Genomic DNA, 27942 nt, shown 5'->3' on the forward strand with positions numbered 1-27942 from the left:
GCCAAGATGTTCTTTGCGCTTTGTAAAAGGTGCAGCAACCACAGGTAGGTTTTCTCTGAGAATATTGGGAAAAGGCAGTTCCTGAAGCGGTGTGTCATTAAAGAAAGAAGGTATTTCTTGCTGCAGCCTCTGACCGTAACTCCAGTGTGATGCAGAACTATGAAAGTCAGCACTGATGGGTGGGAGGTGTTGACTGGGCTGCCCCAGTCTCTGCAGCTCTGGTTTTCCACTCCTGGTTGTCTAACGGTGACACAGCCCCGTGTCTGCCCAGCCCCTCGGGGACAGAGCATCCTTCATTACCTGTTGTCTTCAGCAATTCCCCTCTGGGGGAGGACGTGACTGGCTCAAATCACCCACAACCCCTCTGTGTGCACTAAGCACAGACACCTGATTTTTTGTATTTTAGCCAAGATGAAATTTGGACAATTTGATTGACTTTATCAACTTGATCAAACACTTGCAATGCTGGCACAGCAGCATAGGGACTGTCCATAGGGTGCCTGGCATGTGCCTGCCTTGGCCAGTGGAGCTCCTGAGGCGGAGGATGCATCCTGCAGGAGCTGGGATGGGATGGTTTACCTTGATCAACCTCTGCTGCTGATTTCAGAAGCGCAGCTCTCTCTCTCATCTCTGTTGAATCTTCTCATTCACTTTGTTTCCCACCTGCAGCCTCACCCAGCTGTTTCTGCTCAGACCTGGATGTCCGACCCAAGTTCATCCTGTCAGGTCCTTCTCCCAGTGCCAACTCAATTTTTCCTCGGTGGATGCCCACCAAGGTGGCCAGTGGGCTGCAGCACATGGTGATTTCAGTCTCTCTAAGGAATAGCTGTGAAGGTGAACACTTCCCAGAGGCCCACAGGACAAGAAGATGCAGGTTACAAAAAGGGAAATAACCTTTAGACAAAGACAAACGTTATTCCCTGAGATAGGGTGTGGTGCAGACACAGGGATGAGAGAGATCTTGGGATCTCCAGCCTTGGGTATTCTCCCAGACTGTGTAGGCCTTGAGCAAGCTCTCTGGGTTTGCTGTTAACCCTGCTCCGAGTAGCTGGTTGGCCTTGCAGATCTCTTGGTGCCCTTTCCCCCTTCAGTTTTCCTATGATTTACAGTGATAAACTGTTTTACTTCCTAGCCAGAGTTCACTGGCTGGACTCTAAACTAACCCTTGGATGCAAGCCCTGCAGCCCAGGCGGTTCCAGTCTGTTGCGCTCTTTTCTGTCAGGGCTGTCTGGATACCACAGAAGTCTTCATGAGCCAGAAGACCTTTTCTTGTAAAACCTCTTCTCCTGTAATTACAAGCACTTCCAGCCATATCTTTGCTCATAAATTGGTCTCCGAAGCTAATTTGTGCCTTGTAAAACTGAGGGTTACATGGATTCATCATGGAGCTGCAGTCAGAGCATCATAAACACTTTCCTCAGTCTTGATGATCTTTCTCTAATATATTTACCCTGGAATCCCTCTGAAGGTTTTAGTATCAATGTTAATGCCTCTAAGTGAGTAGTAAGTGATGAATTCCCTTTTGGCCCGTTCACCCTTTGGTGGCTGGTGACCAGTGTGGTCCTTGGCCAGACCCAACACTTTGCCCTTTGATAACTTATCATAGAGACATGGACTATCCTGAGCTGGAAGGGACCCACAAGGATCATCCAGTCCAGCTCCTGTCCCTGCACAGACACCCCAACAACCCCACCCTGGGCATCCCTGGCAGCGCTGTCCCAACACTCCTGGAGCTCTGGCAGCCTCGGGGCCGTGCCCATTCCCTGGGGAGCCTGGGCAGTGCCCAGCACCCTCTGGGGGAAGAACCTTTCCCTGACCTCCAGCTAAACCCCCTAACACAGCTTCAGCTGTTCCCTCTCCCTGGTTACCAGAGAGAAGAGATTGGTGTCTGCCCCTCTGCTTGTTGCAGTCTGTACCAGAGGAAATATTTATGCCAGCAATTTTCAGTGGGAATCACTCCCATTTCAAAATCCAGTCCTCATATTTTGTGCTGGAGTCATTGCTTTGTATTTGGAAGTCAGTTGTGGTGTTCGGCTTCATCAACTCCTCTCTCTCACATGTTGCTGTGCTGACAACAGTCCATCCTCTTCTGAGCCTTCATATGGTGAACAAGACAATTTCCTTGGCCTTTTCCCACCACATTGGATCACTTTCCCTGCCTCCCCTCTCTCTTCTGGCCAATATGTGGCTGAGCAGATCTGGGGAGCAGGAGAGTCATTAAAGCTGTGTGACAAAAGTTCACAGTGTGAACAAGTCCCTCCTCTCCCTGTCTCAGATTCACTTGAATTGAGCCAGGTTCTGGAAAGGGTGCAAAGAGCCAGGGGCAAAAGGGAGTCAGCTGGGCATGGATACACTTAGTCTGGAGACTGGGATCTTCATTAGAGCTGCAGTTTCTGAAAACACCTTGCAGGTTAGGCAAGAGCCAACTGCTTTGAAACGGGAGCAGGATGGACCCAGGTGCTGGGGATCCTTGCAACAGGTGAAAATTATAGCTGCAGATTTTGGTATCTGTGGGTTTGGAGCCCGAATGTTGTATCAGATCTGAGCTGACTCTCAGTCCATGGGGAACTGGGAATGTCCTTGGCTTTCTCCATTCTCATCAGAGACAGCTTTTGGAACCAAAGACCTCCTTACTCTCCACAACTCCCTGACAGGAGGGGGCAACTGGGGGGAATTTGGGCTCTGCTCCCAGGGAAAAAGGACAGGAGGAGAGGGAACAGCCTCAAATTGCACCAGGGGAGGTTCAGGTTGGACATCAGGAGCAATTTCCACATGGAAAAGGTGGTCGGGCACTGGAAGGGGCTGCCTGGGGAGGTTTGGAGTGCCCATCCCTGGAGGTGCCCAAGGAAGGACTGGATATGACACTCAGTGCTCTGAGCTGGTGACAAGGTGGGGATGAGTCACAGGTTGGACTTGATGATCCTGGAGGTCTTTTCCAACGTCAATGTTTCTGTGAAGTCTTTGAAAATTGCTGACAGTGACTTAAAATAAACCTTTTCAGTGGTTTGTGAACTGTTGTGAACTTGCAGATTTCCTTGCCCCTGACATTCTGGGTGGGTTTCTATGTGCAGAGTTGTGTCAAAGGTTTCTTCTACAGTAGGAGCCTGACAGCAGCACCCTGGTTTGGAAGCCACGGCCATCCTTGCAGGACAACCATTCCACTCATTCACTGGCATTACATTTTAGGAACCTCTGTCTGGTAGGTCAGGATGAACCAGTTGTGCATCAAATCAACCTTCCCCCAGTTGCAAAGGGCCGTAACTTTGTACAGATGAGATACAGGAAAGGCTGACAGGCGTTAGAAAGGCAACTGTTTGCTGGATCAAACTTTGGAGAATCAGAAAGAGGCCACGGTTTCTCTAAGCACTGGCTCCCACAGGGACCTGCTCTCTGCAAGCACCAGTTCAGAGGGTCCCAGTGTGCACACACGGGGCTCTTGTCATTTCCATGGGCTGGTGCAGGGACAGTTCAGAGGCTGTGGAGAAGCTCTTTGATTTGGCTGCCTCTCCTGTGGCTGCAGGGAAGCCTTGGGAGAGCTGAGAGGTGAGGCTGCAGTCACCTCTCTCCAGTTTTCCATTGAAAATCGGGATAAGAAGGGTCCCTGGCTAAGCCAGAGGAGCAGGGAGCACAGGCAGTGCCTTTCTATATTATTCTGTCTTTCCTCAGTTTCTTCAGGAAATATCACTGAGTCTTGCCCATTTTACTGTCCTCGAGGATTTGACTTTGTTCTTTAGGTTGCAGGTGATGGTCATTGTGGTTTTATGGGTCCTCTGGCTATTCCCTTTTGAGAATCTGCAGCTCTCAGTCCTGGCTGGAATTTAGAGTCATTGCTCCTTTGAAGTGCTGGCTCTAGAGCAAGGCGTGGTGGGCAGACAATGAATCATGAAACATTTTTTTTCAGCCCAGTCATTCTGGCTATTGCAAAGTTCCTTTTCACGTAGTTGTTTTAGGAGATGAAACGCACTTGGAGCAGTCCCAGGTTATACCTGCATTTTCCTGATTTACTCCTTGCTTATGCAGATGCTGTCTGAACATGTGCCTGCCTCTGGCCAGGAACACATTGGGACTAGCTGCTCCTGCTTTGTTTATCTTTTTCTCTAGACTTGTGGCACTTTTCCCACTCTACATGTGGAATGTCCAGCTGCTCAGCTTGGTCCCTCCAGTTCTTGGATGTGTAGGGCAGGGTCTGGCTGCTCAGATCACTGCTTTTCTTTTTCTCCCCTCCAAAATACTGATTTCTGATTTCCTGGACATCTTGCAGCCAGTTCGCTTGGTGAAGGTTAATGTTTGCACACAGTGAGATATCCTGGGGTCATAGAATCATGGAATCATGGAATGGTTTGGGTTGGAAGGGACATAAACATCATCTAGTTCCACCGCTGCCATGGTCAGGGACACCTTCCACTACCCCAGCTTGCTCCAAGCCCCAACCTGGTCTTGGACGCTTCCAGAGATGGGGCAGCCACAGCTTCTCTGCACAGGGTTTGTGCTGTCCGGTACATCCTGCTCCTCCCCACTAGAGGTTTTCTTACAATTCCTCAGGGTTCCTATTCCCAGAGCCCCCTGAAGGGGCCCTCCAGGCACTGCCAGCCCCACAGCCCCTGCACACGCACAGCTTTGCTGCTGTGTTTGCTGTGTTGCCATCCAGCCCTCCTGGAGCTCTCGCAGTGCCGTTGCTAAACCGGCTTCCCACGGTGAGTGCAGCTCCCAGCAGAGAGCACAGCCTGGCTGAAGCCTCACTCCCAAACCTCATTCCAGCTTTGCACCACCCACACGTAGCTGATGGAGGGAGTCTCACCTCTGCCCTACATCGCCAGCTGCTCGTGACTCGTTCACTGCTCTGCTCAACCTGCTCCGGGCTGGAAGGATGGAGCTTTTCCTCCTTCACTACCCCTTTACCTGTCTGCTCATTGCCTTTCTAGTCCTCTACCAGGTGAAACCTGCATTCAGATTCTTCTGCAAGATGACCTTCTATAAGTTGTGGCTCTTCACCATAAGCACTGGGGTTATGATCCTCAGTATTCCTCGTGGACGTAACGCAGAGAACATGATGTAAGTTGTCTGTGGCTCCTTTCTGCTCTGAGCACTGATAGAGTCCACTCTGTCCAGTGCTTTGATGTGGAGGGTCCTGGGGGTGTGCTGTGGTGTGGAGGGATCAGTTGTATATTGGTGTGGGGAGATGACAGACTGTAATTCAGAGAAGGGGTGTGGGTTTTAATACTGGTTTGGTATTACCGCAGGCCTGGTTCCTACGGTACATCACCGTGTCCCGCAGCCATAGGGAGGAGGAGGAGGAGAAGATCCAGCAGGCAGGAATTGTGCAGAAAGATTGATTTATTTAATTATTTTACAAACCTTTTATAGACTTTTTTCTTCATAGTCTAATTGGACAAAGGACCAGCCACCCCTTGGGGGTGATTGGCCAAAATCCTAAAACATCCATTATCAAAATATTTTCTACTATACCATAAACAAGACTTTCCAAGGTTGCAGGTGGCTTGGTTGTTTACATTCCCTGCTACCTCTTCTGTGAGAGAGAAAAGTCTCTCACAGACTTAGAAAAATAACAAGAAAATCCTCGCTAACAGCATTTTTGTACCTACAGTTTGGGGTCGATAAAAGAATAACAAATTATGGCAAGAAAGGATGTAAAAAGTGACATAGATTTGCCAAAGCAGGTAATGCCAACAACCTGGATGTAATGCATATTGCTATTTTTATTAAAGCTCTTTTATCTGGTCTTTGGAGCTGTATTTCCCTCCTCCCCATGGCTGACCATTCCATTTCTAAGTTGTGCTGAGAAAGCCATCCCAGGTGCTCTTCCTAATCTCTACTCTGAGCCAGTGCACACCTGAGACATCACCACGGTGCAGTGCTGGCCCCTGCATGGGCACTGGTGTCCCCATCAGCTCAGTGACAGCCTGGTGTCCCAGGTCTGGCAGTCCCCCAGCCCATCCCGTTGCTGCCCATCCTGTCTCTCCAGATTCCGTTCAGACTCTCTGGGCTGAGGACTCGCCTGGAGGCTGCGTGGGGTGTCCAGGAGTGATCAGTGGTGGTGGCAATCAGGAACCTGGGCTGAGGGGGGACGCGAAGATGACTCTTGTACACGGCACCACAGTGCTTGAACCCTCCTGAAGTGCTGCAGAAGCAGAATTTACCATTCCATTTTATGCTCCAGTGAGAATTCACATCTCCTAACTGAGCATCAGTTTTTTGCTTTGAGAAATTTTCTTCACCTCTTGACATTGGTGCCTGACTTTTTTTTTATTTTATTTTACCAGGATCTCATCAAATAGGGCTCCCAGCACTGCAGCCTAATGTCACCTAGAGGCAAACCCCTCTCTTTCAAAGCCAGCAGAGTTAGGCACAGGTTTATTGCAGCCTGTATTCCCAACCCAGCAAAGTGGGCAGGGAAGCAGAGTACAAAGGTGTGCTGTGAATATGGATATTATCTAATATTTGGTTGATCTGTGGAACTTCTGGGACTGGAGTTGCTGTGTCAATGGTCATGTATGGCTCGAGGGAAATCTGTGAGGTGTATTTGTCTTCTGTAATTAAATAATTAGCTGCAGAGGGACACTAATTGTTCTTCTCCAAGTCATGGTCAAATCTGTGTCTGTGGGAAACTGGCAGAAGCAGTGTATGAGGTGGGCTGGTTCGGATGCAGTGTTTTGTCCCGAATTTCAGCATCTCTTTGGCTAATTTCTGCTCCTTTTTCCAGGATTTTGCGCACACTGGCCCTGCCACTCAAATACATCTTTGGCATTCAGATAGTGGTGAAGGGCAAGGAGAACCTCAGGACTAAGAAACCTTTCGTCCTGGTGTTGAATCACCAGACCTCCCTTGACATCCTGGGTATGTGGTGATCCTGCCTCCTGCTCCTGGCCCCAGGTGTTTGTAGGGGTGGGTCGTATGGAATCCCAGGTGCCACAGGCAGCAGGGCAGGCGTGGCTGCTACAGAGTCCTTCACCAGCCAGCCCCAGGCCAGGGCTGCTCTCCAGGGTGTCAGAGGCATTTTCAAGCTACATCAGCTTCACCCTCTCCGAGGGAATGGGGACAAGACTGCCAGCTGACCACAGCCTTCTCATAGCTGCTCTCCTTCAGTGCCAGGGTGGATGGTCTAGAGACCCCCAAAATTCCCCAGGGATTCTATGAAGCTTCAGGCATGGCATCTCCTAGAGCAGAGGGCTGTCACCCAGAATCTAGAGGGACTCTGAGTGCGGATGACAACTTGTTCTGTCCTTGCTGTCCCTTTGCAGTGATGATGGAGATACTGCCGAGGCGCTGTGTGCCCATTGCCAAGAAGGAGATCCTGTACATGGGCACATTCGGCCTGGCCTGCTGGCTCTCAGGGGTCATCTTCATCGACCGCAAGAGGAGGGAAGAGTCCATTGGCACCCTGACAGAGGTGGCACACTCCCTGCACAAGGACAACGTGAGTGGGGAGGAGTCCAATGAGGAGCTGCTGGAAAACAGGAATCTGGATGTGGGTGGGAAGAGATCTTTGTCTCTGAGCTGGGCACTGAGCAGAACAGAGTGAGAGCATCAGTGTGTTCTGTGTCCATGAATGGAGGTGAGGAGTACAGAGATGAGCCCCAGGGCACCATCCCTGTGCAGTGGCTTAGAACTGTACCTGGAGATTCCTCTGCCTTAATGTCTTCTCCCTCCTGCAGTTGCGTGTCTTGATCTTCCCTGAAGGAACTCGCAACCATGGTGGCTCCATGTTGCCCTTCAAACGTGGAGCCTTCCAGCTGGCTGTGAAAGCCCAGGTGAGACCCACCTGCCTCCTGCCCTTGGAGTGTGATTTGCTTACTGTGGTCCACCAGCAAACGTGGGTCCTGGTCCCTGGCTTCCCTATGGATTGAGCACACATCCAGGAGCCCTCAGGGGTTTGCAGGTGGCACAGGAGGGGGCTGTTTCTGTGGCAAGTGGAAAACCTTTGTTACAGCTTGGAAAAAAAAAAAGTGGGGGGACCTTGACAAGAGCTCTGGACCTGCACAGGGAAGTTTCTGCTGACTTGGCCTCTGTAGGCAGTAATCTGACAATCCACAGTTGTTGGCCTAAATACAGAGATGAAATTACAAAGCCGAGAAGTGGGGACATGGAGTGATAGAGTTAAATGATCTAAATATTCAAATAATCCTCTGAGTGTCTGCTGTGGCACTGACAGTGATAATTATCAGCAAGGTGCAAGATTCACCTGAAAACATGACTTGAATTTTGGGGGAAGGATAAGGAGATGTGTATATTCACTGTAGACTGCCTTCCCTCCAGGTCCCCATTATTCCTGTAGTGTTGTCTTCCTACAACAGCTTCTACAACCAGAAGGAGAAGAGGTTTACACCAGGTGAGGATGACCTGGGGCAAAGAATGGTCTGGGTGGTGGTGCAAGCTCAGTCCTTGGAGCCATGACAAAGGTGGGAAGAGGACCACGTGTAATATGGAGATGGCACCCAGAAAACAGCAGTTTCTATCTTCTCAGGAAGAAATGAGACATTTCAGGCATCACTTTTTCTTCTCCCCTTGGATTTCTCACTGCTTGTCCAATACCTGTCCAAGAGAACTTGGAGAAGCAGCAGAGTCCTGGGGTAGGTCCTGCCCCTGACCCCTCATGCTGCCCTTGGATCTGCAGGTGCATGGAGAGCTGGGAAACATTTATGGTTACAAAAATTTCTACTGGCCAACGATAAAATTTTCTGGGAAAAAATGACACAAGTCTTGGGCTTCAGAAGGAAAATGCAGGAAAAAATGGTACAAATTCCAACAAAGAAAAGTAACCCATCCTGTTCCTTCGCTCCCTTAGCTGCTGCCCACCTTAAAATGGACTTCTGCCACTCTTTCCCAGGCCAGCCCTGGTGTTCCCTAAGGAGAGGATCTGCTTCTCATTCCTCCCATTGTTGTGCTCGGTTGCAGTCATTCTCTTACAGGGAGACACCTGGAAGAGAGAGTGGTGCAAATTATAAACATGGAATTGCCAGTTTCCAGTCATCTTTCACCTGCTGGGTTTATCCTCTCCCTGTTCACACACAAAAGTCTTTTGGATCTGGAAGTGTTCCCCCACCTGAGGGTCAATAGGACCAGGAGCAGGGATTTCAGCAGCCCGCTCCCTTCCCTTCCCTTCCCTTCCCTTCCCTTCCCTTCCCTTCCCTTCCCTTCCCTTCCCTTCCCTTCCCTTCCCTTCCCTTCCCTTCCCTTCCCTTCCCTTCCCTTCCCTTCCCTTCCCTTCCCTTCTCTGGGAAATCAGAGAATAACATCCTGGGGAGGGATCTCTGAAGCAGCTGAACATTTTGCTTTAAGCAAGGCCAGCTCTAAAGACAGACGAGTTGGCTTTGTGACCAGTCCAGAAGAGGTTGTATTAACTCCAAGGATGGAGATTACAAGAATTCCCTGAGTTTTTTAGGAAAGACTTTTGCAGTTGCATGTACATTTGCTTATATTCAACTTCAGTCACCCTGGGAATTCATGGTTAGCTAATTCCATGCTCAGCTGATCTCTGAGCCCTTTTCTAAATGGCTGTTAAACAGGTGGGGCCTGCACTGCTGAAGAAAGAACCCTAGTTAGCTTTTTTTGTACTTTCCCACTTTCCTCACCTGGAAGTTTTGCCAGGGCTGATTCTGAAGATGGTGGTCAAGATTCCTGCATGCTGAGCAGGTCTGTGGGTCAGGACAGCTCCCTGTGTCCACAGTGGCGCTGGGTGTGCTGAGAAGCCTCTGGAAAGCCTGTGGCTCTGTGCTTGGTGTTGGACACTGTCATTCATGGAACACATCTGGTGCTTGCTGGAAGTCTGCTCCCTAGTGACCTGTATTTCCAGCACAGCCTCGTCATCACTCTGCTCTTCCAGTAGGAGCAAGTGAAGTGAGGTACCAGCCTGGCTTTGGGTGTAAGATGTGAAGGCAGGGAACACAGAATCATGGAATCGCAGAAGGATTTGGGTTGGAAGGGACTTGAAGCTCATTTCATTCCACTCCTTACCATGGGGAAGGACACCTTCCACAAGAGCAGATTGCTCCAAGCCCTATCCAACCTGACAAAACCTTTCCTTTTGTGAAGTTTTTCTCTACGCTTGTTTTGCCTTCTTCCCACGGCTCTGCTGCTGGCACTGCTGGATCTCATTCCAGGCACACGTGTAAAGTCATGCAAGAACATTACAACACATCACAGACACTCCCCGGATCCCCAGGTTCCTGTCTGTGCAGGCGCTGTCTTGTCTCCACTGGCCAAACCAGGGGACTCCTGGTGCCAGAACAGAAGAGCGTGATGGCAGCTCCCCACTATGTTCTTCCAGTTTACACCAGTCCATTGCTTAGGTGCTTCTGTGTGACCAGGGAATCCTGGCCACAATTTCCATCATCCCAAAGTGTGTTTCTGGAAGGAGGGACCCTGCTAAATCTGGTGTACACAGACAGAGCACAGCCAGTTTGGAAGTGTTGTATTAAACATCTTCTCTTTGCCTGTGATCTAGACAGACCCTGAGATCTTTCTGCTGTGAAAACTCATCCTATATGAAACACTATATTGTGTTGGAGGAGATGTTCACCTGTTTCCATATTTATGATTCTTGTGCTCTCTGTGGATGGGAAAAGCCCGGGCTGGGTTTTTGCTGTGTGCATTTGGGATGTGGCTGGGCTCCCACACTGGTGTGGGAACGAGGGCATTTCCTTGGTTGGCACCAACCCTCCTGCTGTACCTTCTCCTGCTCTTCTACACCACTCATGTATTTTTTTTCCCCCCTCTCTCACCTTCTTCCAGGAAAGATGATCATCCAGATCCTGCCAGAAGTGGAGACGCTTGGCCTGGGCCCAGACAATGTTCCCAAGCTGACAGAGCAGGTCCGTGACTCCATGCTCTCTGCCTACCAGGGGATATCAGGAATGACGAACGGAGCTTCCCATTAGCAATCCCATCTTCCAGCTCCAGCTGTGTGTGCTACAGCTGAGGGGGGGCCATGGCAACCACAGGGAGGTCTGGCATCAGAGATAACTGTGGATTGCAATGCTGACATACCAGAGACAGGCAAAACATCCAGGAAGGAGAGAAGCTTCCAAGGGGAATGTTGCTATGTCCCTCCCAGAGAACTGTGCCACCCAGGAGGACAGGCACACAGTGGACAGCTGGACATTTCTGTGTAATCATAACCCTGAGAATGTCCCTCCAGCTGGACCCCAGGCAGAGCTGGGCCCTTCCTGTGATCATCGCTACCTGCTCATAATCACCTTTCCCTGTTCAGAAACAACAAGGGGGAGGCATGGATCCCAAGCCTGTGACCATCCTGCCTGGGAAATGGCTGCCTTGGGATTTGAGGGCTGCCACATTCCCGTGGAACACACTCAGGAGAAGGTGCTGTTTTCTTCCTCTTCCATGGGGAGGATTTGGGAAGTACTTCTGCCACAAGAGACAGAAACCAAGGCAGCCTTGGGAGAGGGGAATTAAAGACCTTACATGTGTCTACAGGGCTTGGTGGCTTCTTTGGGATATTTAGTCTTCCTTTTAAGCTGAGGAAGATTTTGCTTTCAGTGGTTGGGCACATCTTCAAAGTGCAAGAGGGACATGTCTGTCTGGGGACTCAGAAACCAGAGGCAAACAGCAGGAATATGCTGCCTAATATCCTTGCCACACCCAGATGGACTCACCATCCCTGGAAGTGTTCAGAAGATGTGTATATCTGGTGCTTAGGGACATGGTTTAGTGGTGGACCTGGCAGTGCTGGGTTAATGGACTCAATGATCTTGGAGTGCTTTTTCCAGCCTTACTGATTCTGCAATTCTACGATGATTCTTTGATAACCTCATTATTTTTAACACAACCTATATATCTTTCAACTCAAACACACTCTGGGAGCTGCACCTCCTGATTTCTGAGTCCAGCCTGGTTCTGCCCTGCCTTCTCTGTCAGAGGATGCCCACCAGCCACGACGTGATTTGCTTTTTTGTGCTGATATGTTTAGCTATGAACCAGAGACAAAGAATGTTTTGGACACTGGTCTGACTTACACAGAATCACACACAGATTCACAGAATCATTTAGGTTGGAAAAGCCCTCCAGGATCACCGAGTCCAACCTGTGCACAATCCCCACCTTGTCCCCAGCTCAGAGCACTCAGTGCCACCTCCAGGCCTTCTTTGGGCACCTCCAGGCACGGGGACTCCAAACCTCCCTGGGCAGCCCCTGCCAAGGCCTGAGCACCCTTTCCATGCGGAAATTCCTGCTGCTGTCCACCCTGAGCCTCCCCTGGCCCAGCCTGAGGCCGTTCCCTCTCCTCCTGGCCCTGTTCCCTGGCAGCAGAGCCCGACCCCCCCGGCTGCCCCCTCCTGTCAGGGACTTGTGCAGAGCCACAAGGTCCCCCCTGAGCCTCCTTTGCTCCAGCCTGAGCCCCTTTCCCAGCTCCCTCAGCCGCTCCTGGGGCTCCAGCCCCTTCCCAGCTCCGTTCCCTGCCCTGGACATGCTCCAGCCTCTCATTGTCTTCCTTGGAGTGAGAGGTGCAAAACAACACAGGATTTGAGGTGGGGTCTCAGCAGTGCCAGCACAGGGGGACAGTCACTGCCCTTGTCCTGCTGGTCACTGTGGTTGGCACAGCCCGGGTGCCATTGGCCTCTTGCCCACCCGGGCTCCCTTGGGCTCTTGTTCAGCCACTGTCAACCAGCACCCCCAGGCTCTTTTCTGATGGAATGATTTCCAACCCCTCTGCCCCCAGCCTGTCATGGATGCCAGCTGGAGGTGAGTGCCCAGGATGTGTTTTATTACTGCCCAGAACACCCAAACCACACAGGTTCACTGTAGGATTTCAGTAAAACTTGTCTCAAGGCTTCAAGGCACAGCTGCCCTGCTGCAGTGTCTTCAATGGCTGAAAATCTCACTGCTGATTAGAAGCAGCCAAAACAGCTTCTTCTCTTGTGCAAAACCCGGAGACTGGGAAAGTTTTGATGAAGATTACATGCATGTGCTGATTTCTGAGCAGGTACAAAGGATAAGGAATTTGATTCTGCAATGCAAGCATGCTAGCCTGCAGGTTTGACACCCATTCAGTATGGGAAGTAAAAAAACTTGTCATAATTACAATTTAGAGAGTCGTAACACCTCTGATCAATTTTTTAGGGCAACAGAAAATAAAATATCCTTGTCCTTCCATCTGAAGACTTACATTACTGGAAGTTTTTAGAAAGAAATTATATTAAAAAATCACATTACAGGAAATAAAACAGATGACATAGTCTTGAGCTCCCCTCTGGGAAACCATGTGCTGATGTTCAGTCAACAGCAGCCAGCGGAGCCTGATGTCCAGGCAGGAATTTCCCAGGAGCAGTTCGGTGCCACCATTAGGGGTTTCCAACGCTGGTCTGATGAGCAGGATTAGACACTGTCAATGAAGCAGAAAAAGCTGCTGAGAGGCAGAAAGTCTTCCCTGGACACACCATTTTCCTCCACCTTTTTGTCGTCCCTGTATCCTTGCACCTCTGAGACACGGTGGTGCTTCCAGCCTTAGAATGAGTGGTTTGGGGGCAATTTCTTTCCATTGGAAAAGGTTAAACTTCTAGCAACTGCTTTTAGCCCTGGAATTTCACTCTCTCTGGGTTACACAAACACGTTGGCTTCCTCCAAGCCTGGTGAGAAAGGAGCCACAGGAAGCAGCTCAGCACATTTTAGTAACCGTAAGACTACGATAAAAAAATAAATGAAAAAAACTCTGTTGTTTAGCTGGACTCAGCTAAAGAATGGGGTGAAGCCACCATAATTTAGCCTTTAAGTGCAAGTATCTGTCTTAAACAACAGTGTTTCCCTCAAATGGTTACTCAAACTCAATACAGGAACTGCATGGAGATGCTTTGTGATCTGTGCCTTGCAGAAGGACAGTGTAGGTGATCCCCAGGTTTTGTGATCATCTGTAAATGGGTTGTCAGAAAGAAAAAGAATCCAAGCCAGTCCATTCTTCAAGTATCCGTTCTCCCACATCATTTCAGCTGGGAGAGCCCTCATCAAAAGTGTTTCAGTAGGACACTGAGTGTCCACATCTCACAGAAAAAGACACTGTTTTAGTGTGGCACATCACAACCTTTGACCATGTGTGTTCAGCTACTGGTGTGTGAGGCCATACAGTATCAAAACTACTCCAGATACACCTTAAACTGATTTAAAGCTTTGGGGAAGATGAGGGGAAAGCAGGAACTTGGAGCAGCAGAGTAAGACCTTGGAGCAGGTTGGCTAATTCTAGTTGATTTTTTCATCAACACCTTTCCTGTCAGGAAAGACTGTGGTTGTCCTGGAATAAGGTCATCACAGGAAACATTCACAAAGTCCAGAACAGACTGGATTTTGAGGGATTTCCCATCCTCTTGAAAGGAAGGGGCAGGGAATAAGGGATGATGAAAGTGATGGATTGTCTGCCACCAGTGCTGTCTGAGTGTGGCTAAATGGACAGTCATTGTCTTTTGGGGGCAGAGTCACTGTGGAAACCTTAATTCTTTCATTTTTTAGGCATGGAAGCAACCTCATAGTGCATTTATTATTTTTGACCAATCTCAGACCACTGGTACCTTTTGTGGCACTCTCCGGCTCATCTTTCCAGGGTGAGAGGTCAAGCACGTCGATCTCTTGGCAATCAGTGAAGTCCTCAGGATAAGTGTTGATCTTGAACACATCCCTGGGTATCTTTTTGATGTGAGTATTGTCACAGATCACCCTCGACACTGAAATTTTTCTCAAAGCTTGCAACTGTTGTGGAGTGAAAACTCCGGGGTTCTCCCACCAGAATCTGCAATGATATTTTCAGAAGCAGTTTATAATCTTTGGTTACTTGCTGAGATGGGAACCTGACCAAGGTGAGTCTGAACGGTGCTTAGATCCACCTTGATTCTCCAGGAACACCCTTTTAGAAAGAGGTGTCTCCAGTGTGGCCAGACCTGGATTCTGCCAGTGCAGAGAGCCTGCCTCTTCCACACAGCATCAGCAGCCTGCTGGGATGCAGTGATTTATCCTCCCCTTTATGCCCTGAGAGCAAAAGCCACCTCAGGCAGAGACCACAGCAGAGACCCCCATGGTCTGGAGCTGGTGCTCCTCAGCCATGTGAATCTGGAGAAACAGGCTGCAAAAAACAGTCCTTTGGTAACTGGGCTAAAATCAAGGAGTGAACCTTGCTGGGAGCACTCACTGGAGTGCTGTAGATGGGTTGGATTAATATGTCACAGGAAAGGTCAGCATTTCCCCCGTAAAAAATGCCACAGGGAACGTATCTCTCACCTGTCCCCATCACGCAGGTTCCTGAACTGGGTGCCAATAATGCAGGACAGGAGGGGCCCAACTCTGCCCTGGGGAACCACGGGCTCTGCAACTGCCCCAATCCAGAGGTCGATATTGTATGGTGTCTCATACACATTCATGAACTTCTTGGCCAGTTTGGGATTGCCGAGCACCTCAGACAATTCTTCCACAGTTTGGGGTTGGGAGAGCCCACAGAAGCCCCTCCAGGCATTGTAACCTGCAAGAGCAGGAGCAGCAGATGACCAGGACCCACCACCACGTCTCTACAACACCTTTCTTGGCCCATAGGCATTCCCTGCTTCTTCTCATGGCATTAAAGGATCTGGAAGGCACTGTTGTCCAGGCAGTCCCAACAATCATCACATTTTCAAAGGTCCTTCTTGTATGTACACTAAACTAACAGTTTGGGTTGTCTTTATGACTGCAGCTCATCCTGGTGGTTACATCTTTCTACTGCTGAGGGTGAATGCATCAGTCCTTGCAGCCTTGGAAGGCCAAATTTCTCAGATAAAATTCTTAGAAAAGAGGAAGTCTAGCTGTGTTTAACCCAAGAGCACCTGTTCTTCTCTAGCACCTGGGGCAGTCCCACCTGTGGGTGCAAGGCACTTCTGCTCAGAACTCTGGCTTGTCTGGGACACGAGACAAGATTGATGAGCAAAGAACAAAGCCCAGGGGACCTGCCCAAGCCCATGTGAAAGCTGAATTTGGTCACTTGTGCCTGTACCTTCTGAACCACACATGCTCTCTCTTTGCAATACACCACTGTCTCTCACCTGCTTTCTTACATTATCCCAAATATCATCTTTGATTTCTAAGCCTTTTGCCCTTGTTTTAAATGTCTCAGAAAAAGATTCTTATAATACAGAGACCTTTTTTTCCCCTGAGCTTGACTGTCTGTCCATCCTTCACCCTCAAATCAAGGTTTCTTCCCATTAGTATAGAAAAAGCTCAGTTCATTCATAAGCAGCAGAAGGAAAAAAGTCTTATTCATAGGAGGTGTGGACTTGTGTCTCCTTACCTGGAAGGCCATGGTCTCTTCCCCGTTGCATGTTCATGGCTCCTAGATCCAGACCCATCACCTCTGTCTGTTCAAAGAGGTGGTTCTGGAGCTCCTCAACGAGCAGCTGGTTCTGTTTCATGAGTTTTGCATGATCCACAAGCATGCCCCGGATCAGGGGGTCGATGCCTCCTGCAGTCATTGCAAATCAAGGAAATATTTTTTGTGCCAATCTGCAGCTTTGGTGGTCCCTTTCATGCAGCTGAAACAGTCTGTTATGGGCTGGGTGGGGTTTTCATCTCCATATTTTCATTTCACCATGTGTATATAGAATCACAGAATCACAGAATCACAGAACCGTGGAATGGTTTGGGTTGGAAGGGACTTTAAAGCTCATCCTGTTCCACCCCCTGCCATGGGCAGGGACACCTCCCACTGTCCCAGGCTGCTCCAAGCCCTGTCCAGCCTGGCCTTGGACACTTCCAAGGGATCCAGGGGCAGCCCCAGCTGCTCTGGGCACCCTGTGCCAGGGCCTGCCCACCCTCACAGTGGTACCTGTATGAATCTGTACATGTCTGCAGATGCCAGTAAACAAAGCCTCTCATAGTAACTGAGTTCCTTATCCCCCCCCATCCCTCAGCTTTTCCTTCCACAGCCCTAAAACCACTTGCTGCCCACCAGTCCCTTTCCAAGTCTGCTCCTCAGCCTGCCAGGCTGCAGCATGTCCTGGTGCCTGGGGGCTCTGTCCAAGGTTTTAGGATTTGCAATGGATTTAGTTTATAATTCACTATTAGATGACAGATCTTTAAAAAACATTAAATGTAATGATAGAATTAATTCATGTGTGATTGTCCGTGTCTTTTTCATAGCAGGAGACGGTATGAGCAAAACACAGGAAAATTGGCTGCACACGTGTAATTATATTTCTCATAATTAGTTAAATAACCTATTTTGGAAGAGACATTTGTCTTCCTTGGAAAGACTCATATCTGGAGATCTCAGCTGTGCAATAGCAGGACCCCATAACTCCAGTTAGAGCCAGGAAGAGGGATGGGCACCTCTAGGAAGGAACAATGCTGCTTTAGCTCAATTAAACTGGATGCATCACCCTCTGTCCATGTCTCCTGATTGCAGGGGGATATAAGAGCTTTGATTGACACAGACTTTGGTGGATTGGCATTGGGCACAGGGAGTCTCCTGCCTCCTGGAGCAGCAGGAGGAGCTGCACCATCTGAGTGGATGTGGAGCACTCCCACTGTCAGACCTTGCTGAGCTGGGAGGTGTCCAAGGAATGACTGGACATGGTGCTCAGTTCTCTGGGCTGGGTGACAAGGTGGGGATCAGTCACAGGTTGGACTTGATGGTCTTGGGGATCTTTTCCAACCTAAATGATTCTGGGATTCTGTAATTCCATGTGCCTGACCAGCTGACGTCCACCTCAGGACCAGACCAGGACCACTGCTCCATGTTCTTACCTTCCATTATAATTCTCCACGGAGCACAAAAGGTCAAATGCAGAGGGACATGGGAGAAGGAACCCAAAGGCTGGAAGCTCTCGTTCAAACGGGACACAAAAGGCTGCACCGACGTATGGCCGAATCGAAAAGCCAGGGAGAAAACATTTGAGGCCCTCGGATCCACCTTCTCATTGTAACCACTGTACGAAGGGATCCACTTGCTGGTCTCCTCAGCCAGCAGGAGTGGGAGGTAATCTCTGTAGGTTATGATCTGAAAAAGCACAAGAGCACAGCATGTTATCAGCAGCTGCAGCAGACATGCCATCAAAGCCAAGTGCAGAGAATGAACTCTGCAGCAGAACTCATTAACATCTTTAGAAAAAAGAGCTGTAGCAATGGAAAAAGTTTGGCATAATGGATTTAAATCATTTTTAAATGTGAAATTATTTTATCTAATAAATAATTTATACATTAAATATAATAAATAATTGATAAATCAGTAATATGATGCATAAAAAAGCTCTGGATATCCATGCTGTCTCAGATGGACTATCCTCATTCACAATTTCCATCTCCCACAAATAACTGCACTGATTTTACAAAGCATGGTTTTCCTCCTTTTGCCTGGAGGAAAAACCACTCCTAAGTGTGTGGATGATAAACAGCAAACAGTGATCAGTACCTGGTTTATGGCAATCACAATCTTTCGACTCTCCTGGTAAAGCTTTTCCCCATCCCAGTGGGGATTTAAATTCCTCAGCTCCATAGCCAAGCGATTGTGCTCTCGGACAAAGAGAGTGTGCATTGCAGACAGTCCCAGGTTTTCTGTCACGCGTTTGTCACCTAAAATGAAAATATTTTGGGGATTTTGTACATTGCTTTCAATTTCAGAAGCAGGTTTTTGTGTTAGGACAGACAAGTAACAAGTGGTGATGTTCCTGGTGATAATGCTATGGCTGCCCCACCCCTACAAGTGTCCAGGGCCAGGCTGGACGGGGCTTGGAGCACCCTGGGATAGTGGAAGGTGTCTCTGCCCATGACACGGGGTGGAATAGGATGGGCTTTAAGCTCCCTTCCAACCCAAACCATTCTGTGATTCTATGAAGGCTGGAGGGGACCCAGGGAGAGATCTCACTCCTCTGTAAGATGATGGAAGAAGCACTGAGCATTTCCTCACTCAGCAAGGTTTCCCATTTCCTCATTCTCAGCATGCAGAGAATGAGGAAATGGGAACACTCTGTATTCCTATGATTGATTTTGCAAGCTTCACATTTATAATGGTTTTTTTTAACATTATGCCTATGATGGATCACTTCAAATTTAAGTAAGTTCTGTGTTTGTCCTCGGTTTGTTTAAATTTCAGACAAACTTCTAGACTTTTCTTCTGATGTAGGGTGGGTTAGTTAATCAATCAACTAGATTACTTAAGAGTGTTTAATTGTTAGTATTGATTGGGTTGAAAACTGAATCATAGAATCACAGAATGAAAGGGACTTTAAAGCCTATCCCATTTCAACCTTCCACCATCCCAGGCTGCTCCAAACCCCATCCAGCCTGGCACTGGACACTCCCAGGGCTGGGGCAGCCACAGCTTCTCTGGGCACCTTGTGCCAGGGCCTCCCCGTTCTCACAGGGAGCAATTTCTTCCGTATATCTAATTTAATCTACTCTCTTTCAGTGTGAAGCCGTTCCCCCTTGTCCTCCCACTACAGTCACTGATCCAGTCCCTCTCCAGATTCCCTGTAGTCCCTTCAGATCCTGGAAGGTGCTGTGAGGTCTCCACACAACCTCCTCTTCTCCAGGCTGCACAGCCCCAACTTTCTCAGCCTGTCAGTGCTGACAAGCTGACAACTGGCATTCAGTTCATGAATGGTGAATTCTAGGTAGCAGTAAAAAAGTCCCTGAGAAGTTTTAAGCACTGTTGGTTATTCTATTGAAAATTTCTCCTGCTTTTGAGAAGACTTTATAAAGGAAGAACAATTTGCTGTAATTCTTCTGGGAAATTAAAATAATTTTGATGTTAATTAATCAATTATTGCTTGATTTTTTTTTTTTCCCTAACTGTGGGGAGGATCCATTGTCTTTCACCTTATGTAGTCATGTCTTGAAGAGCCTCATTCAAATATCACGGAATCACAGAATATTCTCTGTTGGAAGGGACCCACAAGGATCCTATATGGAGATATTTGACCCTTTTTGATTTTATGGCCCACTGAAAACAACCCCCCAGCTGCACCTTACCTGCTTTAAAACAGGGGATGTTGGCGCTCCTGTTGGTGAGAGCACAAACACTGTGCGTTGTGTTCTCGAAGGGCAGCAGTTCCAGCCCCTCATCCACGAAATCCTGGTTCACGGCCATCAGGCCCAGCTGGTTGGTGAGATTTCTCAGGCTCCTGGCCAGGGAGTCGTCGCTGCCGTACACCGTGCTGGCGTCGATGAACGATGTGGCGGCGTTGAGCTGCTCCCGGCTGAACGTGCCGGGATTGCACACGGAGGCGGACTGGACGAACGGCATGCAGGTGTCGGAGCTCAGCATCCGGGGATCGTCAGGGGGGAACTAAAGCAAAGGAGTGAAGTGATGCCTCAGAAAGTCCCGCGGTTTTATTTTTGCTGCTGTGAGAGTGTGGGATGGGTGAGAGTCAGGGTACCTTAATGGGGAAGCAGGGGGGCTTGAAGGCACAGCTGGTGTGGCACTGGAGCTCCAGGCTGGCTCCTTCCCCGCTGGCAGGGGCCAGGTCTATGTCGTGGTTGACCCACTGGCCCCAGTGCATGAAGACCAGCGAGAGCTGCTGGTCTGCGGTGACGTTCTCGTTGGCCGTGTGAGCAATTTCATTGGATACTTTTCGAACCTGCAGAAAACCGAAATGAAAATGTATGTGACTGTCTCTGCCATGGTGGATTTGCATCTCGCTCAAACTCCCCCTGTGAGATCTTGGAATCACAGAATCACGAAAGTCGGAAAAGACCTCCAAGATCATCAGCTTTCAACCAAGTATCCTCATTCCCACTTGTCGCGGGTTTGGTTTGTAACCGGGCAGAAACACCAATTTAGTGTAGTGGTTTGGTCCAAAATACTCATTACTGTTTATCTGCTGTGAGATAAGAATTAGGAGAAATGCAAAACAGGCACCAAACTTGAAAGAATATAAAGAAGTTTATTAACAGACCTAAAAGAAGGAAAAAAAAATTATACCACCTTCAGAACTCTCCTCCTCCCCCCACCTTCCTCCCTTCTCCCACTGACAATGTTCAAAGACAACCCTTGAGATGTTCAGTCTGTTACCACTTCCATAATAACCTTGTTCAGTCCATTTAGAAAGAGAAGTCTCTTCTTGCTCATGCTATGAAAACATTATCACAACGAGACAGCCGCCCACTTCCAAATATTGTTCAGTCCATTTAGGAAGAGGAGTCTCTCTGCCTGCGTGTGAGTCCTTTCCCCCCACTTGCAGCTTTTCCCGCAACTGCTTTCGAGGGTCCACTCTTGAAGTTTTTTGGGGTACAATTTTAAGGTTGAGCCGTTCAGAAACAAAACCAGAGGCCCTTCTCCTTCCCTGGGAGCAAAGGGTCTTCATCATCTTCATCGTTAGGACTATCTCTGGGAGCATCTCTAGGGACTGAGGTTTTCTCCTTTCCCGTTTGGAGCAAAAGTCCTCATCTGGTCCATCTCTCCCTGTCCAAACTTCTCATGAAATTACAGCTGCGTCAGCATCTGCCTATCTCAGCGCAGGTGCTTTTGCTCACGAGTTGAACACTCCACCCCCCATATCTTCATGAAATGACAACGGGATACTCTGACATATTATAGCTTCACAACAGAATTTCAGCTTTAAGCATCTCTTCTCTCTCTTCCCTCAGGTTTTCAGCTCTTCACAGCAATAAAAGGGTTAATCTCACCTCAGCCTTGCAGCTTTGCAGCTGGAATGTTGAATTTTTCTTATTGCAGGGGAGAGGGGGGAGAGCCGAGCCGCTCCGGCTGCCCACGGCAAGGCAGTGGGGGGGGTTCCACGGCTGGAACAGGTCCATCGGCTCCAGGATGTCCGTGGCCCGGCCCGGCCTGGCCCAGGCAGGGCCTGGCCGGGCCCACTGGGCCCTGCTCGGGCCCTGCAGCCACCTGTGCCAGCACCGGAAACGAGAGAGAGCTTGGGGGGGGAGTTTGCCTATTCTTAAATGTGGATAACAGAGGTGATCACAACTTTAAGTGGCTTAGAGAATTGTCCATATTCAAACTGGCCAGCTGATAGGTTCTGTCAGTTCCCAGAGGAAACTGTAAGCACCCCTTAGCACCCTTCCGGGACCACTAAACCATCTCGAGAAGTACCACATCTACCTGATTTTTGGACACCTCCAGGGATTGACTCCTCCACTGCCCTGAAGATCCTGCTCCAATGCTTAACCCCTATTTCAGGGAAGACATTTTTCCTAATATCCTGAACCTCCCCTAGTACAATTTGAAGCTATTTCCTCTTGTCCTGTCACTTGTTCCCTTGGAGAAGAGGCCAACCTAGTCCTTTCAGGTGGTTGTAGATCATGCACAAGATGATCTTAGATAAGCTACTAAGAATTAATTATGACATTAAACAGTTCCATGTCATTCCCCAGCTCTATCCAATCAGGAGTAAAAGTAGACTCCACAGCCCTTCAGCCAAACCTGGCTTCATGGAAAGCCCATTGCAGCTGAAACTTGTTCGTGCACATCCAGAAAGTCAAGAACGTGGCTGAGGAGCTCCCAAGCCTTGTGGTTTGTACAAACCTCCTGGTGTCCTTGAGCACACTGACTGCAGCAATCCTTGGGACGCACACTTTAGAAGCTGCTTAGGGAAGCATCCACAACCTTTTTGCTCATGTCTGTCTCCAACAAAAAATATTAACCTGAGCCATAACTCAGGTGCGGAAAAGCAGCCTCAATTCAGCTCCTGAGATCAAAGGTCAAGCAATTTAGATGTTGTCACTGCTTCCCTCCTGACAGGTGCAGGGAGGGCAGTGCCCATGCTCATGGCTGGATCAGGATAACAACTCTCACCAGTGGGAGTGGGAATCCATTGTAGCGCTTTCCTTCACTTGCTCCTCTGGGAACAGACACTCCATCTTCGTACAGGGCCGGGAGCCAGCGTGCGAAGGCGCGGTTAGAGGACCCCAGGTGGGAGTGATTTCTGCAGCATCAGCAGAAAAACAACTTCTGTTATTTTTTCAAACATCAGCAGCCTTGCACAGACCAACATTTCACAGTCCTTTATTCCACGTATGAGCACTCTGGTAACAGGGGTGAGATTGGGAAAACACCAAGAAGCAAATTATACCAAGGCTATTGATGTGGAGAAAAACCAACTTTTTTTTAAAAGGTGCCTTGTGTCACTCTATCAATTTTATTTGTCATTTAAACCTACATTAATTTTATTTGGCATTTAAATCTCTGTACCACCTCTGTCTTCATTGGCCTCTCAAAATCAGACTCACAGCAGGGCCATCATCATGGTCAGGGTGGCCATGTCTTGTCCAGCTGGGGGCTGGAAGCTTCCAAGGATAAAGATTCTCCACCTCTGTGGGGATCTGTGCCAAGGCTGCCCCTTGGGGAAGTTTTTACACAGACTCTCTCAACCTGCAGTTGTGGCCATTGTTGTGTTGCCTTACACTGCTCTGAAAAGTCAGAATCACTAAAGTCAGCATTTTGTGTTCAGAAGACCAATAATTCTGATTGAGCCAATGATCTGTGGCCCTGCAGACACAAAACCCAGGCAATGCCTGTCTATATGACTGGATGTGGCACTCAGGGTTCTGGTCTGGTTGACAAGGTGGGGATGAGTCAAAGGTTGGACTTGATGGTCTTGGAGGTCTTTTCCAACAGAAATGATTCTGTGATTCTGCACTGGAAAAGGAGAGGAGTACCCAGTGTTTACAGCAGTGTGCTGTGAAATAAGAGCGTGTCCTAGGAAAATGACCCTGCCAGAGCCGAAGCAATTCCATCGAATATTAAGGACTCAGAACCACCAGGTTCTTGTTCTGATTTTTATTACTGTCCTTGCAGGCAAAATATTCTTCCTGGTGTGTGCCTCAAACTGAGCAAGATCCTTGGGAAAATATTGACACCACAGGGATCCCTCAAGCCCAGTGGCCCCTCATCTCTCCCACAGCCCAACAAGGCCAAGGACAACCCTACCTTGAGCCTCAAATCAGCATGAACACAATCCCAGAATGGGTCAGGCTGGAAGAGACCCCACTGGGGTCACGTGGTCCCATGTCCCTGCTCAGGCAGGGTCATCTCAGACCATGAGGCAGAGGATTGTGTCCAGATAGTTCTGGAATATCCCCAGTGAGAGAGATGCCACACCCCCCCTGGGCAGACAGACACTGCTGTCCTTGTGGGGCTGGAGGCCCTGGACTCCATGGGAACAGACTGGAAAACCCCAGTGAGCGTGAGCTCCCCGCACACTGATGCAGAGCTGTGCTGTGTCATCACATCTGGTACATCTGTTTCATGCCAGATGCACATTGGATGCAAATCCCTCTCAGATTTGGGGGCTGGTGCTGGCACGGCAGGACAGAGAGCCTTGACCGCCATTGTCAGAGTAGGAATTTGGTCATTTTCTGGTCAAAAAAAAAAAAGTTTGATCCCAGCTTTGAACCTGGAGGGAAACTATGTGCAAAAAGCTGAAGAACTAATTTTCTCAGATGAAAGATGTACAATACATAAAGTTGGAAGAGCCAAGAATTAAAGTCTTTTTTAATTCCCATCCTTACTCATCACACAGATACATCAATAGCTGAATATTATCATCTGACTCAGCTGGGGAAATGAGTATTATCCCTATGGAAGAGTGCAGGGGTGATTTCCTGTAGCCTCCAGCAAAATGAGAGGTTGAGCCTTAGCCTCAAAATTTCCTCAGCTTCTTACCTGCCCCCACCCCGAGAAGTCCTTTCTTTCATCCAAAGCAGCACATAAAGGACAGTGGGGGCAAATCTGAGATTTTCAAGAAATTACATCTTTTTCCTGCCGGGCAAAGGTAGAAATGAATCCTCTGTTACAGGCTCATTAAACTGAGCATGTCACTCTTCTTGCTCAGTCAAAAGGCACTCTCACAAATCATCTACCCTGGGTCAGAATACGGATTTGAGACTCTCCCTGTCCACACATAAATCCTACCTGTTGTTGCACTCCCCAGTAATGGCCCGGTAAAAGTCCCTCTCCGGGCATTTAATGGAACGAGTCTGGTAGTCACAGCCAGTGCCCTTGGAAATCATCTCCTTCTGTCTCCTGCTTAGCAGGTCTGCAAGAGAAACCCTGAAAAGTAACATCTGATCCTACTCTTCTTTTGTTGTTTCAGCTTCTAAGTGTTCTAGGTCAACATTTGAGCCAGCTGAATCGGAGCTGTGGATTTAACACATCTGGATTGGAATTGTTAATTTGGTGCCTAAACCCTTTTGTGATTCAGCCGTCCCCTCTGGACTAGGGAAACTGGGTGGGCATGCAGCAACATTCCAGGGGAATGTGGGGAGCATCATCACCAGGAAGGTGTTACCCCAGCTGGGAACAAAACGATGAGTTTGCAGAGCAGTACAACCCAGGTGTGAGGAGCACAAGCGGAAGATGGAGGGTTTTCAGTGGTTAGAGCCTCCAGTGGGTTTTGTCCCAGGTTTGTCACAGGTATTGTTAGGCTGTTTTCACAAGGATAGGAGAGATGGACTCTCAAAGATGATGAATAAAACACCTGGGGGGTCTGGTCTGTCTCTGAGCATCCTTAAAATCTATTCCCCTGTTGGGGAACAGTTTTATCCCTGGTTTTTTGGGTCTTGGCAGAGCTGCTCTCTGCCACCTGCTGTGGCACATTTCCTGCTCTTAGCTCTTTGTAAGACATTTTGGTCTAAATCACATTACCTGTGACATTGAAGCTCTGTTCCCCAGAGAGATGCAGCTTCATTTTGAGGAGTTTCAAAGTAGTTTCCAAGTAATCAGCAGCACGGACTGCAGATCTGGTTTTTCCTATTGGGTCCTTTAGGTGCTTCAGGAAATCCATTGGGTTGACAATCTTTTCCTCCAGTTTTCTCTTTAAGCTGAACATAGAAGAGTTCCATGAAGCACCTTCTCTGAATTCAGAGCTCCTCTGTCATGCTGGACTGGGTGTAATCAGCTGTGACAACCCTGCAGGGTGGCAGGCAGCCCTGCCCAGTAGGACGAGCTGTCTGCACATCAGCACATCAGCTCAGATGGTTTTGGCAAACAAATCATTGTAATCCCCTACTTCAACTTTGCAGTCACACTTCCTTGTCACAATAAATTTTGTTCTATCATGAGGAAATCCAGATCAATGAACTGTGACTGGATAGGATTTTACCTGTATTATGTTGCAAGGTGTATTCTGTGAACAGAGGGACAAACCTTGCTCCTGTTCCATCTCTTTCTGGTCCCATGGCTGTGTCTTGCTACTTCTGCAGGATGGGTGGAGAGCGACTCCTTCCCAAATCCTCCCACTGCCTGGAACCAGCCTTTTGGGACAATCACAGAGGATAGCTGGGGTTTGACTTCCACTGACACTTATCTGGGACAGGGTGTCCATCTGCACAGTTCCAGTCCTTCCAGAGACGGGCAGAACTCTGGCTGCCAGGAGAGGACTCACACGTGTTCAGCATGTCTGAACCACTATGGACCAGCGAGAGGTGCCCGTGGCACGGTAGGTGAGGAAACAGTACTGGGGGTCGTGATTGGTGGCTCTGGGACCAGAATCCAGCCAAACTGGGCAAAAGGATCCCTCTAGCTATGACAAGGAGAGCCCTGGCACTAAGGCTTCTCCATTATAAATATGCATTGGAAAAGAGAGAAAACACACATATATTTAATCTTATTGCCTTAAAATATTGGGGCCATCATGCAGGAAGAACTCACCTTTTCCGGGCCTGTAAATATGCTGTGTCTACCAACTGCCTGGCCTCAGTAATGATGCTCAGGAGAGACGAATCTGAAAGCACCTCTGAGACTTCTGCTCAAAAGAATGAAAGAAGAAAAAGCAGAAATTGAGGATACTCAATTATAACATACACCAGGAGCTTTGTTCTCCACTAAACCATGTCCCCAGCAGCTACATACACAGGTTTTTTGAACATTTCCAGGGATGGTGACTCCACCACTGCCCTGGGAAGCCTGTTTCAAGGCTTCCTAATCTTTCCCATGGAGAAATTTCCCCCAATATCCAATCTAAACCTCTGGTACAATTTGAGGCCATTTCCTCTCCTCCTGTCCCTGTTCCCTGGCAGCAGAGCCCGACCCCTCCAGCTGCCCCCTCCTGTCAGGGACTTGTGCAGAGCCACAAGGTCCCCCCTGAGCCTCCTTTGCTCCAATAGGGGCCTGAGCCCCTTTCCAGCTCCCTCAGCCACTCCCGGGGCTCCAGACATTTCCCCAGGGAAAGTGCACAGAAGAAGCCAAAGACACAATCTGTGCCCCAGGTTCCCTGTCATAAAAGGTTGATTTATGCATGGAAGGGTTGGCTGTAGGTTAAATAGGGAGTTTCCTTAGGCAAACCTCTCAGGTATCAACTTCATTGTTAGAGGATCAATCTACAGGACATTTCAGTTCTTTATTGAAGCAGTGTCTAACTGGGAGCTCAGACTGAGTTTTGATTCACATCCTTTCCAGTAGAGCAGCAGCCAAAGGACAAACAGGAACCTACCATTCCCTGAGAAGCCCATTGCTCCAGCTGCACAGAGGGTGATGATGGATCCCAGGAGAGTCATCCTTGGGTTTGTGCCTAGAGAGAAATGCAACATAAAATCCTCAATGGACAGGGCTTCACTGAGGGGTCAGAACAGATTGACATGTTTGGTTTCAATATCTCTTTCAGGATTCAGGAATCTGTCGGTGGGACTCGGGCTGTGGCTGTGGCTGTAGGTGTTGGCAGGACACCAGGACATCTCTGAGTGGTGGGACCCTCAGCAAACCGGGCTGAGTAGCTGCCAAGGAACAGGCAGACAGGTACAGTCCAGCCTCAGTGATGGAGAATATTGGGAAAGTGAGTTGGAAGAGGGCGGTGTCCTGGTGTCCTGTCTTTGGCAATGTCCACAAGCAGCTGATGGAAAGGAGCCTGACCCCACACATCCCTCTCTGCCCTCTCTGTCCTGATGTTGAACAAAACAAGCTGCCACATCTATCATCAGTCTTTCAACCACCCCTGCCAGTCCTCCTGCTGCTCCCTGAAATTCGTCTCTATTCCTGTTTCACATTAACAGCAGAAATGTGCATGATCTGTT

At 48.8% G+C, this 27942-nt stretch overlaps 2 protein-coding genes across 2 annotated transcripts; one reads left to right on the forward strand and one right to left on the reverse strand.

Annotated features, from left to right (window-relative positions):
• Positions 1 to 4767: 4767 nt before the first annotated feature.
• On the forward strand, positions 4768 to 11448 carry LOC125336435 (1-acyl-sn-glycerol-3-phosphate acyltransferase alpha-like). The gene is given in 7 exon segments (XM_048324944.1): positions 4768 to 4824; positions 4826 to 5052; positions 6722 to 6855; positions 7260 to 7435; positions 7674 to 7769; positions 8275 to 8347; positions 10750 to 11448. Coding segments are annotated over 7 exon segments (894 nt in total). The 5' UTR covers positions 4768 to 4782; the 3' UTR covers positions 10896 to 11448.
• Positions 11449 to 12903: 1455 nt separating this feature from the next.
• LOC125336433 (myeloperoxidase-like) lies at positions 12904 to 27439 on the reverse strand. The gene is made up of 13 exons (XM_048324942.1): positions 27366 to 27439; positions 26585 to 26678; positions 25580 to 25755; positions 24848 to 24971; positions 22730 to 22859; positions 20355 to 20555; positions 19948 to 20263; positions 18389 to 18549; positions 17725 to 17977; positions 16271 to 16441; positions 15232 to 15469; positions 14529 to 14746; positions 12904 to 13354 (listed from the first exon to the last, which is right to left on the reverse strand). The coding sequence occupies exons 1-13, from the start codon at positions 27427 to 27429 to the stop codon at positions 13314 to 13316; spliced, it is 2187 nt and encodes a 728-aa protein (XP_048180899.1). The 5' UTR covers positions 27430 to 27439; the 3' UTR covers positions 12904 to 13313.
• Between the last annotated feature and the right edge of the window lie 503 nt (positions 27440 to 27942).

This window comes from Corvus hawaiiensis, chromosome 20 (genome assembly GCF_020740725.1).
Source record: "Corvus hawaiiensis isolate bCorHaw1 chromosome 20, bCorHaw1.pri.cur, whole genome shotgun sequence".
NCBI classification, from domain to species: Eukaryota; Metazoa; Chordata; class Aves; order Passeriformes; family Corvidae; genus Corvus; species Corvus hawaiiensis.